The sequence below is a fragment of the Euleptes europaea genome, chromosome 11 (genome assembly GCF_029931775.1).
Source record: "Euleptes europaea isolate rEulEur1 chromosome 11, rEulEur1.hap1, whole genome shotgun sequence".
Taxonomy (NCBI): domain Eukaryota; kingdom Metazoa; phylum Chordata; class Lepidosauria; order Squamata; family Sphaerodactylidae; genus Euleptes; species Euleptes europaea.
The window spans coordinates 63,224,717-63,238,107 of record NC_079322.1 but is presented as its reverse complement, the minus strand read 5'-3'; the positions used below and the strand labels follow the sequence as shown (position 1 = coordinate 63,238,107).

Here is a 13,391-nt window from a genome sequence, read left to right as displayed (position 1 = left end):
GTGACTAGTCCAAGGTCACCAGGAGTGGGGAAACCACTGCTGCTCATGTGGAGTCTGCTGCTCATGTGGAGGAGTGGGGAATCAAACCCTGTTCTCCATATTAGAGTCCACCTCTCCCAATCACTACACTGCACTGGCTGTGATGGTTGTTACAGTCTTGTGATGGTTGTTTTTATAGCTTTTATTTGTCATAAGTGGATTATGTATTTTATTATTATGTGCCACCTTGAACCTTGCAATGAAAGAGCATATAAATGTTGATCTAAATAAATACATTATTTGAAATAAATGAAATGTCTGGCATGCCTAATTAAATTGAGAAGGGTGGTTGAAATGTGCAAAGTTTTTAAATATTAATTGTAGGTAATATTCAACAAGATTTTTATACAGTCTGTGAATGAGTGAAATTGTATCCTCACTGGTCAATGGGAAGTCGCCGTTTGATTTAAACATGGTCAGCTGTTATACTTCAGAGTTCTTTATAGAAACCATAAATTCAGATTGCTTAAAGACATTAAATAGCCTGTGAGTGGATGAAGGGCAGAGTTAGATTAAGTATACGATAAAACTTCCACCATATGCTTTTAATGGTCAAAGGATACTGAGACCAATGAGTTGCAATGTGATAGCCTTCCATTGTGAAGTACATTATTATATAAATGGCAATCATTAATAATTACCACATGCAACTGAGTAGAAGCATTCCTGACTTTGCTGGGGCCTCCTTGCGGTATCCCAAGAATGGTTTGACTGACGCCATTTGCATTGATGTCAATGTTTCTTGTTTACTTAAGGCAACTTGAGTAGTAATGTCCAGACTAAACTTCTAGGTTAAAAACAGCAGCAGGATATTCCAGTTTGGGCATTAATGTAGTGGCTAAGACACATCTGCTTAGATAGTTTGTTTGTGATGGACATGAACCTGGGAAAAAGTTGGAGTTGTGCACCCCATCCTTTCTCCCTTGTGCCACAGGCTGAAATTAAAGACAGAAGTGTTCAATGAATACCAATTAGTCACAACGTCCAAATGTGGCACCATAATTAAATGAGGATGGTTTCTGTGACAGTAACCAGGGTTAAACTGTAGTAAAGAATCCCAGTTACCGGCTTGTATCTACCCCCCCCCCCAACTTTTCTTGTATTCCTTTATGTTCCTATAGCCCCTTCCAGCATGGGAGCCAGCATGGTGTAGTGGTTAAGAGCGGTGTTTTGGAGTGGTTCTGATCTGGAGAACCAGGTTTGATTCCCCACTCCTCTACATGAGCAGTGGACCCTAATCTGGTGAACTAGGTTTGTTTCCCTGCCCCAACACATGAAGCCAGCTGGGGGACCTTGGGCTAGTCAACAACAAACAATACAATACAATACCTTTATTGGCATCTTGAAATAGTAAAACACGCCGTACAGCCTGCATAAAAGAATAGAATAAAATCATTATTATTATTCATTTAAAAAGATAGTTTATCAGTTGGAGTTAAAAGTTTGTGGTGTGTTTGAGCTTTCTTGAATCGAATGATCTTTGGAGATTCTCTCACTCTATCTCAGCCCCACCTACCTCATAGGGTGTCTGTTGTGGGGAGGGGAAGGGAAGGTGATTGTGAGATAGTTTGATTCTTCCTTAAGTGGTAGAGAAAGTTGGCATATAAAAATCAATTCTTCTTCTTCCTCCTCCTCCACCCCCCTGAAAGATAATTCCTGAGGTTATGGGATCCTCACAGGATAGCTATGTGCATCATGGCACAGAAGCACGGAGGAAGAAGGGGATTACATTGCTCTTGTTCCCTCTTCTGCAAGTGCAGCTCCCTTGAAGAGAGGAGGCCATTTCACCTCTTTATCCCTTCAGCCCCCAAGCCCACAGGGCTATTTTGCCAGCCTTGGGATTGATCCTTCAGAGGACCGAAAAAAGATTGCAAAAAAAGAAAACACAGTTTGCATTCCCAGCACATGTTATTGAATACAAGCCACTGGAACAGAAGCTATGCTCAGTTGAGATGGTTGCACTCACATTGTCATGTTTAATGGGAAACAACTGAAAACTTCCATCTTCGATTATGGCATGTTGCAAGGGGGAAACGAGGAAAGAAAGCATGTAAGTCTGGCCATTAGTTAAGGCTGTGCCTGTCAAACTAACTCCATGCATTCATAGTGTCTGAACTGAGTCCAGTTACTAAGAAATGAATCAGCATGGCACCAGGTCTAATCTCATTTTTGCCATGGACTCGCTAAGTGGTGTTAGAGGAGCCAGCTGCCATATTCGATATGGCAATAATAATGAAACTTACTTTACATGGTCTTGGTAAGAAAGAATGTCAACAAGATAATATATGTATTAGTGCTCTGAGCACTTGTAAGCAGTATATAAATGCTCTTGTTAAGTATTGCTTTCTATGTAAATTGAGCCTTTGTCCTACACTCAGTCTACCTGCATGTAGAGAAGATGGTGAAGGGTAGGGATAATGTCCATTAAAAAGCCGTCAGAAGGGTCACATACAGTCAGCAAAAACCTTTGACACTTATCTACCAATTATCTACCAATTAATTGCATCTTATTGAACATTATTTTAAAAATTGTCACCTTTGGCTGCTGTTCTGAAGTGTACAAAAATATCCTCAAGAATTCCAAGTCAGACAGAATCCATTCCCGACCTGATATATTGCTGTTATAGCGCTTGGTGATTAGACAAAACATGTTCTTATTCGTGAGAAGAAGTGCTTTGTGCCCTGTTTTCAAACATATTTCTAGCCTTATTTCTCATTTCCAGAATTCAAGCCAAGACTCGAGAATTTCGTGAGAGACAAGCTCGGGAACGAGATTATGCTGAGATCCAAGAGTTAAACAGGACATTTGGATGCGATAGTGACTCAATGTACGCTGGAATTGCTTCATATAATTCGTCCACAAATAGTGGTACAATGAACAATAGACCACAGAGCCCAAGGGAAGGACCGACAGTTGAAGCATTATATGCCCAAGTAAAGAAAGCACGCAATTCCAAGTCTTCACCTGCAGACAGGTAGGCACCAGACTGCAGTCGATATTCTGCTTTCAGTGTCTGGCTTGCAATTTATTTATTTATCTGTTTTGCCAAGGGAGGTGACTGTTCATCAACAGTCAAGCCAGAATTGCATTTTATTAATGGCTTTTTAAAAGGCTTTGTAAAGCAAAAATATTGAATCTACACAAATAAAGACATAATGGAATGAGCAGTGCAAATCTTTTCAGACAATTCTAACTCTATTCATCTTCCTCTGGAAAAGTTTTTGGAACAAAATTCCACTCTTTAGTGTAATTCAAATTAAAGTCACACTTTGAACAGCTACTGGTCCAATTATCGATAGCCTTAGCAGCATGTTGTGGCATTTGTGTGAGCAGTGTCTTTGATTTTCTGAAGCCGTGATTGGCTGAATGTTGCAATGCTCATTGTTTTTTTCCTGGAATGAGAATAGAATCCTTTAAACCAGTGTACACTGATGCCATTCCAAGTTTCATAGGACCCAGAGGCATGTGGAGATGCCACAACTGGGGGAAAAAGAGGAGGGCAGGTTGTGGGTGATAGACAAGGGTATCAGGAAGAGAATGGAGAAAAATGTGGAATGCATGGGCAAAGAAAAATTGAGATGCATGGGAACAACCTGAACTAGAGGTGATCGTCTTAGCCTTGTGATGGCGACATACGCATCTATAATCAGCATACAGAGAGAGAAGGGACCTTACCATCTGACTCTTCTTTCACAAGCCTTTATACATAAAATCATAAAGTTGGAAGAGAACCACAAGGGCCATCTAGTCCAACCCCCTGCGAAATGCAGGAAATTCACAACTAACTCCCCCCACCTCCAATGACCCCACTCCATGCCCAGAAAATGACCAAAAAATCCTCCAGGATCACTGGCCAATGTGGCCTGGAGGAAAATTGCGTCCTGATCCCAAAGAGGTGATCGGTATTTCCCTGAGCATGTGGGAAAGGGCCACAAGAGCCAAACACTGACGCAACCCTTCCTGGCCTCCCTCTCATGATCTGCCAAGGGAGACTGTTTGGACATCAGCTCCTTGCAGAGATTCAGATCAGAACATAGAAGTTGGGGGGTGGAGGTCAGCCAGTACGATCCCACTCCATCTCATTAATGTATTGATAATACACGGATCCGTCATCTGATCTTCTGATGCCTGCCTTTTTCACTGTATCCTGTAGAAGAGCATGTGATTTTTCCCACATTCTCTAGCAACAGTCATTGGGCTGTCAGGTTAAACTACATTCTGGTATGGAAGTATGCCCAGTCTAGCAATAGTACTCTTAAATAATAGTTGAAGTATCAGAGGACGGGATCAAAATGTGACAGCTGATAGCTATCTTAGGTCATGTTCTGCTTGGCATTCTTTGCCTATAATTCCTAGTGCCACAAGAAATGACAAATAACAGTTATCTGGTTCTATTTAATTTGTAATGGAGTTGTTGTTGTGACACAGTGTGTGAGCGCTCTGTGCTAATGCCAAGTTTTAAAAAATGACATTTGGGACCTAAGGTTGTTTTGAAAGTTTTTATCTACAAAATTATAAGGAAACCTGTCTAGAGTATAAGTAGGCCATTGTTGAAAATATCTGGGTCAGATCTTTTCAGAGAATTATTGTGTCTGTATACCAGGCCATAATATGGGCTTGTTTTAATTGTGGTTTGTTATGTGTGTGTGCGTGATATTTTTCTAACACACCATTTCAATTTACGTTTGAGCAAACGTATAATACAAACAAGTTCTTTAAGCAAACTCCTCTTATTTTAATGCCAAGAACTTTCCCTTGTATTAGGATTGTCAGCCTCCAGTTGGAGATTGCAGTTCTCCCAGAATTACATAAATCAGTTTCCCTGAAAAAAATAGCATCTTCCAAGGGTGAATGCCATAGGATTATATCCAGCTATTCCCTCCCTTCCCAAACTAGGATCTGACCCAGAATAACCAGGAATTTCCCAACTCTAGGGTTGCCAACCCTATAAAAAGAAGAGGAGGAGGAAGCGGTTGCAGTGGTGACTGGGGATGCCTTTCACCAGTGTGGTGTAGTGGTTAAGAGTGGTGGTTTGGAGTGGTGGACTCTAATATGGAGAACCAGGTTTGATTCCCCACTCCTCCACATGAGCAGCTGAGGCTAATCTGGTGATTTGGATTTGTTTCCCCACTCCTCTACATGCAGCCAGCTGTGTGGCCTTGGGCTAGTCCAAGCTCTCTTAGAGCTCTCTCAGCCCCACCTACCTCACAGGGTGTCTGTTGTGGGTAGGTGAAGGGAAGGAGATTGTAAGCCGATTTGATTCTTCCTTAAGTGCTAGAGAAAGTCGGCATATAAAAATCAACTCTTCTTCTTTTTTGGCTGGTAGGCCAGCCACAACCATTCCTAAGTAGGAAAGATCTTGCCACTGTAGTGCATGCCCTGGTAACATCTAGATTAGATTGCTGCAGCATGCTTTACATGGAACTACCCTTGAAGACTGTCTGGAATATACAATAGGTACAGAATGCTGAGTGGAGTAGGTCATAGGGGCCATATCACTCCAGTCTTGTTCTATCTACGGTGGCTCCCAATTTGCTTCCAGACCCAATTCAGGGTGGAGGTATAGACTTTTAAAGCTGTATAAGTCTTGGGGCCAGTATACCTTAAGGACTATCGTCTCCCAAATGACCCTACTCATCTACTCCAGTCATTTTTGGAGGCCCTGCTTCAGGTGACCCTGCCAACTGAAGCTATCTGCGGGACTGCCTCTCCTGGTATATTCCCTGGAGGACTCTTCGTTCAGCAAATACCAACCTTCTGGTGGTCCCCGGCCCGAGGAGTGTCCTTCTAGCCTCGACTAGGGCCAGGGCTTTTTCTGCCCTGGCCCCTGCCTGGTGGAATAGCCTCTCTAGTGAGACCAGGGTCCTGCAAGACCTTAAAGAATTCCACAGGGCCTGTAAAACAGAGCTATTCTGCCAGGCCTATGGTTGAGGCCAGCTACGATTCCCTATATGTAAATACTGGCCTCCCTAGCCCCCACGCCCGTTTATTCTGTCCCGATATCAAACTGGGACTTTGTTTCATCTGCTCACCTAGTTGTAGTTTATCTTTACACTCTAGAGGCGCCTTAGGAAATTTGGGATATTGTTTTATATGACTTTTAGAGGGCTATTTTAAATGCTGTTTTAAAGATTTTATTGATTTAATGGGATATTAGAGTCGTTGTAAGCCACTCTGAGCCCGGTCTTGGCCAGGGAGAGCGAGGCAGTAAGCTGAAATAACAAACAAACAAATAAATAAAGGATGGGTGGTAACCTATGAAAGGGCGTTCACAATCATGGCATTGAAACTTTGGAATTCACTCCTATCGTCTTCTGCCGGTGCGTGAAAACTTTTTTGTTTCATTTGGCATTCCTTCACTAACTCTTATTATCCCCCCTCCCTGTTTGTGTGTTTTTACGCATTTATATTTTTACATGTTTATATTACGTTTTATTTAATTGTTATGTACACTCTACATATATTTGTATTTTAACTATATAGTGCTTGCAAGACTTTATTGTTCACCGCCTTGGGAATCCCGAATTGGGTGGAAAGGTGGCATAGAAATGTTTCAAATAAATAATAAATAAATTCATAGTTTGATATGAAGGGTCTTTTCTGGAACTGTTGTTGAAACTGCCAATTTCCTTTCCGGTTCTATATCAATATACATTTGAAGCTTAAAACCATCTAAAATACTAATTGCATAGTTCCAATCAAGGAGATTCCCGTACAACAAAACAAAAGGTACGCTGGACATCATTTGGGGAAATTATTTTCTAGGCCAAAAAAAAAAAAAGATTTATTTGTCTAAAAAATGTGCATTATGGATGTGTTACCATTGGTGATTGTAAATAGCTACAGAGTATTATCAGTTGTCAGTTCTTTGTCATGTTCTGACAACTGCAGGAATCGTTTAGGTTAATAACATAAGAACATAAGCAAAGCCCTGCTGGATCAGACCAAGGCCCATCAAGTCCAGCAGTCTGTTCACACAGTGGCCAACCAGGTGCCTCTAGGAAGCCACAAACAAGACGACTGCAGCAGCACCATCCTGCCTGTGTTCCACAGCACCTAAGATAATAGGCATGCTCCTCTGATCCTGGAGAGAATAGATATGCATCATGACTAGTAGCCATTTTAACTAGTAGCCATGAATACCCCTTTCCTCCATGAACACGTCCACTCCCCTCTTAAAGCCTTCCAAGTTGGCAGCCATCACCATATCCCGGGGCAGGGAGTTCCACGATTTAACTACGCATTGTGTGAAAAAATACTTCCTTTTATCTGTTTTGAATCTCTCACCCTCCAGCTTCAGCAGATGACCCCGCGTTCTAGTATTATGAGAGAGGGAGAAAAGCTTCTCCCTGACCACTCTCCAAACCATGCATAATTTTATAGACCTCCATCATGTCTCCCCTCAGGTTGTTGGTTCCCCCCCCCCCCACACACACACACTGGTATGTTTTACATCATATGAAAGAAAGCATAAAATCATTTATCAGTTATGGTGGGAAGGGTTTTTATTTCCATTGTATACAGTCAGGTGTGTGTGTGTGTGTGTGTCTCCTGCCAGAACCCCATGAATAAAGGCAGTTGTTAATGGACATTTACTGGCTGTCACTATGCCATCACTTCCCCCCAAGAGCGCATTGTCCTCAGATGTAATTGAAGTGAAATGGGCACTGTGCTGCCTTAAACCTAAATAGCTTCAAAATAGTAGGCTAGAGTCCCCCAACTTGCCGTGGACGCTTTAATGAAACATAAATACCGTAATCATATGCTTTTTGCATTCATTTTGCTATTAAAAAGAAAAATACCCATCTGAAAAGAAGAGACCTCTAGGAACCAGTTTTGTTCTGTTAAAAATGGAATCAAGTTGTGTCACAGGCGTGAAAGGGCTGAAGAATGTGTGACCAGAGCAGAAGGAATGAACCATGAATGTAGTTTGTTAAAAATTGTCACCCATAATACTGAAACAACGGGCCATTTTATTTTGCTGTTAAATTTTTGTTTATCTAGCAAATTTACCTCAGCTTAACTTCAGAGAGGCAGTGGCGTATCCTTTAATATGATTTAGAAATGCTCTGAAAGAAGATCGGAGAGATTTTCTCTCTGAGGGGTCTGTCTATAATCATTCTGAAATATTCCAAGTCATCTTTTACTACTGCAGTAGAATATTATATAGTAACATCTGGGTAAATATTTCTTAAGAAATGGAAAAGCAAGATACTTGAATATTGTATTAAACTTCATTATTTGTAATGTCAGTTATGTGAATGATCTTTAAAGGCTGAGGTACCACTCACAGCATATCAATCTAAGCTTTCTGCCAAACCCATAGTAGACAGAGGAATGAGTTATTACTCAGTATAACGCTTTCTGTAAGTGCTAAAAATTTATTTCTTTTTCTCTTGAATAGAGAGTTATGACAGATCTTTGAGTTGCCATGAGGTAGTACCTTCAGAAGGCTATAGTAAAGTGAAAGGGCATGGTTTTATTACTACTACTAGTCCCAGTGCATTCTGGTCTGAACTGTTTTGAGTAACGCCTGTGGATTTATTAGCTTTTATTCTTTGCTTTGGTAGCTCATAGGTCACCAAATGGACAACTTACCTAAACTGAGCCCTACCTCACCCTGAAAGATATTCCTACTGAGATCAGTTTTAATGGGTCTGCCAGAAATAGTGTTGTTTCAGTCAGAATAGCGAAGAATACCATTATGAAGTTGTTAGATTGCATGTGCCACAGATTCATTTGTACTTAGAAAAATTGCCAAGGCATTCAAGGATGGCAATCCCCTCTAAACTGTGTACCAGACTGGTGCCTATTCTGTTTCACAAAATTTTGAAAAGCAAAACTCACCTGTGGTAACTTACTCCTCCCCCTCACATACACACACTAGGGTCTACTCATGTATGGATTTAACATACCTTTATCTAGTCTAGACCCGGGAAATTTAACATTGAGGGAAAGAACGTAAGTGTGGTAACATAGGAACTCTGGCACCTCTCACCTTACATTCCTTACAAACTCCCTCAAAGTTTAGTCACAAGCCAAGATCCAAAAATCTAGCATTATTTTCTGTACGCTTGTAATAAAGCAGCAACTTTCCACCAACCACAAGAATCATATGAAAATCCTGATGTGGAAATGGAATGGACTATCAAAAGTAATGTGTGACACGGCATGAGAATCAGCTGCTCCATGAAAAAAAATTGTACTAGGCAAACGAAAGTTATCCCCTCAGGTGTGCACCTCAATTCATGGTCCCACCAATGAACCTAAGCAGCCTTCTTGGAAATAGGTTTACCAGATTACCCCCCATGGAGGGCAATCTCCCAGCCCCAGTAGTATCTAGGAATTGCCCAGATTTGTATAGTTTTTACCACAGAGATCAGGGAATTCCTAGAGCATTGACCTCTCTTCCATGTACAACTGGAAGTGACATTGTACAACGTTGTTCAGCCTCCCATTTTTGCTCCTGCTGAAATGAAAAGGTTGCCTGGCAACTAGGGTTGCCAACCTCCAGGTAATAGCTGGCGATCTCCTGCTATTACAACTGATCTCCAGCCAATAGAGATCAGTTCACCTGGAGAAAATGGCCGCCTTGGCAATTGGACTCTATGGCATTGAAGTCCCTCCCCTCCCCAAACCCCGCCCTCCTCAGGATCCGCCTCAAAAACCTCCCGCTAGTAGCAAAGAGGGGCCTGGCAACCCTACTGGCAACCCTACTTGGGATAATGATCAATTATTTAAAGTCAAACTAAATGAAGGGCTGGAAAATTCGTAAATGGATCTCTGAGGTGTGTTTTACTACTAAATAGCTCTGGGAGGTCTGGATTAGGATTAGGGCAGCGCTGGATGGACAGCATTGTTAACTCTTTCAGCCATATTGTTTTATACAGGTCAGATCACTTTTCTCAAGCCACTTCTTGCCCACTGGGCGGTCACATACAAACTGCCTATATGTTTTTCTAGTGAAGTGAATAGAAACTCTGGAAGGGAAATATTTTGAGGTCAGGAAACAGCCCAAGGGGAAAAGTTAACCTTGCTTCGCTGTTCCATAGGCCTGATCCAAATCACATCTCCTTTCATGGTTGCTATTTAGCAGTCAAAATGTGCTGGGGGTTGGTTGGGCCCTCTATTTTACTCATGATTTTCAGGTTTTTATGTGTATTTTAGAGGTGTTTTTTCCCTGGCGGTTGAAACCATAAACTGTCGACCCCTCATCTTTTTCACAAACAGAGCGATGAAAATGGTTTGCTTCTCTACAGACTCAGAGTCAAGAACGAAATACGCTGCTAACTTTTGATGTTTAGTGATCTGGGTTACTACCTCTGCCTTTCCCCCGCCGACATGGATGCAATAAAATTCCAGTTTTAATATAAATTCATGAGGATTTATGCAGAGCCCCTATTGTGAGGAATATTTGCTGTGACTCTATCCCATGTTTGGGTTATGACTTTGGAAGGTGTGTTGGGAGGATTCATAAAGGGGTTTATTCAAATAACCTGGAGCCTCTCTTGCAAGACTGAAAAAGCAATCCTAAGCGGAGTTCCACACTCACAAGGCCGTTGAAGCCAGTGGGCTTAGAAGGGTATAACTTTGTTTAGGATTACATGACGAGTGCTGATGTAGCCGTGGGAGCCTTTCAGTAGAGCATTTACTGTGGACATAGAACCGTGGCTTGTTTGCCTGCTTTATATTCTTAATGAGGTTTGCTTTATAGTCTTTATTCTTTCTCCAAAAAGGCTTCTTTACGACACACTATAAATGGGAGAATGTCTGGAAAGATAAGGGAGGAATGGGCTTCTCGTAGCAGGTTGCAAAACAGGAAAAGAATGAGGGGCCCGCCCAAAAGGGTATCTTAGGGCTAAAATAATTGAAGGTCACTTAACAATCACTCTTTGTTATGAGCTAGCGATTGCTCAGTTCAGTCCTGCCAATGTTTTACTTCAGCGCAACAGCTGTCAAGAGGGAGCCAAGAGAGTTCTGCAAAGCCCAATTTACTTCAGGAGTGATTCAGAACCTGTCACCCTTCATCAGTGTAGTGCTACAATCTATATGCAGAACTGGAATGGTAAAGCATGTTGTTGCCAGGATATGAAAGAAGTGCACAGGTGGTGGTGGTGGTTGTTTTGGAGGAGGGTTCCTCTTACGTTACAGAATGCAGTTTAATACAGAAAAATCAGAAACAAAACGTGAGATGCCAGTGGGCAACATGTGTGCCATTCTGAGGTATCTGGGGATTGCCCTGTAGGATGAGAAGCACAGAAACCCAGTGAGTTGTGGAATCACTCAGCTCTTTTATTCCGTTGAACTGAACTCTGTGCTGTGAAAATAACAGCCCATTCCTGAAACTCGAGGCAGCTGGGGATGGCATGCACGAGGCACCGCCGCAGTGCCTCCAAAGAGGTTCCCCGGCTGCCAAAAGGCTTAAAAAAGCCTTTTTAACCTTAATTTTTTTAAAATGAGGCATTTTCCTCCATTGAAAACAGCGAGGCTGCGCCAGGAAAAACCTGGTGCAGCAACGCTGTTGGAGGAGAAGGCGTTCCTGGGCTGGTGTCATGGGCCCTGCCTTGGGAGCTGAGGACTCGGAGGACTCTGAAGCTGAAGTGGAGGAACAGGTTGCCTCTGGGCCTTCAGTACCTCCATTGCAGTCAGTAGCACAGGAGCCTGAAACAACTCAGCAGGAACCACAGCTAAGCAGAGAGATGGAACAAGGGCAGACAGACGGTACTCTTCCCCCAGCCCCTGCAGCGGAAGCTGAGAATGGCAGCCCTCCAAGCTCACCTGAACCTGCTAGGCATATCAGGACTCGGCAGTGTGAGATTTTGCAGGGTAAAAGGAGAAGTGCTCGCTTGGAGAGGCTAAGCAGACAGAGAACTGGTGCTGAGTTGTTTCAGGATGAAGCCTAGCTTGGAAGTGCACTGACTGATAAAGGCAGTGCAGGCATGCTTTCACTTTGCGAAGCAACCGTGCAGTTTCTCTGTGTTCCTGCTACCACCCATGATTGATCTTTCCGGCCGTGACTCTTGCCTGCTTTGACGACGCCTCTGACTTCTGACCTTGGTAGATAGCATAATCTTTGTTGCCTGCTCTGAAAGGGGCTAAATACCTCCCGCACGTCTGAGGACTGCGGGCACCGCCCAGCTCTTGGCCTACGCTGGCACAGCTGGAGGGGCTTAGGAAGCTGACTTAACATCAGCTCTGCCCCCCCCCCCGGAATACCCCCCCAAGCCAGCGCCACATTTCTCTTCTGGGATTTAAGTCCCAGAGAGACTGTGGTGGTGGGGGAGCAGCGTGCAGCTCCACAGCACCCAGGTGCCGACACCCAGGTGCCCCCGCCGCCACTGTAAGTGCCTCTTATCATGGAATAAGAGAGCGCTTATGCTGGCAGCAGGGTGACGCTGCCTCCAAAGCAATTTTCGGCCCTTTTCTTAGGAACGGGCTGTAAAATGCAAAAGTACTCCACCATTTGATTAAAGCTGCATTTCATTCAATTAATGGAGGAAGCATTGTTTTAGCCACCTGTGAGGAGCTATCCTCATAATTTTCTTCCTTACTGCATTCTCTCTGACCTCTCCATGGCCTGTAGACAGCCAACCGCACCCCTACTGCTCTGTTCAGCAGCTCGCCCCTGCTGGTTTTGTGGGGCCTCACTGCATCATGCGTGACATATCTTCCACATGACCGGCCTCTAGATAAATTTTCTCATGAAAGGGATACTACTCCTGTGACCAGGTTTCTGTTCCAGGCATGTCTGACTATAAATGTAGGTAATAATTTATAATGCTAAGCTGTTGGCGAAATAATTACTTGCGCAACTTATTATTACTTATAATTACAGTAATATGAAACAGTGTAATATTTGTCAAATGCTTGGATGTAGCTTATGTTATGCACTGACTATTTTTTATTGGTTTTCCTAGAATTCTTAGTCCTGATCCATTTGGTACCCCGATGATTTGGTTAATTATATTAAATTGGTACATTAAACTGATTACATCGATTGTGAAAGATGTATATGGCAATGGGTGATTGCATGATAGGGAGAGCTACAGTCCTGATTTTCTATTTCCAAATTGTGAATTGTGTGTTTTGAGCAAACACACAGTGCGTTTTGTGTGTAGTTTTAAAAATATCATTTTAGGTAACACTTTAGTCTTCAGTGATCATTTATGTCAGTGATTCTCCAGACTTTTCAATGTGGGGCCCACTTCTATACTTCTAGCAGTTTTCAGCATGTACTTGCAAAGCAATTCCATGCTACTTTCCCCTAAGCCAACCTAAAGTTCAGTTAATTGAAGCTGAACAAGTCTTGTAATTAATGTTTCATGTTTATAAAGGTAAAGGTAGTCTCCTG

The 13,391-nt window shown here is 42.6% G+C and overlaps 1 protein-coding gene across 4 annotated transcripts in view; it reads left to right on the top strand.

Moving 5' to 3' along the window:
* PARD3 (par-3 family cell polarity regulator) overlaps positions 1–13,391 on the top strand; it is a 671,910-nt gene that overhangs the window by 543,886 nt on the left and 114,633 nt on the right. For 3 of the 4 annotated variants that reach the window (XM_056857249.1, XM_056857248.1, XM_056857251.1), the window contains one exon: positions 2,763–3,014. The exons of the other annotated variant lie outside the window; for it this stretch is intronic. In XM_056857249.1, coding sequence (XP_056713227.1) covers positions 2,763–3,014 — 252 coding nt within the window. The remainder of the gene's footprint in view (positions 1–2,762; positions 3,015–13,391) is intronic. 4 annotated transcript variants of the gene reach the window in all.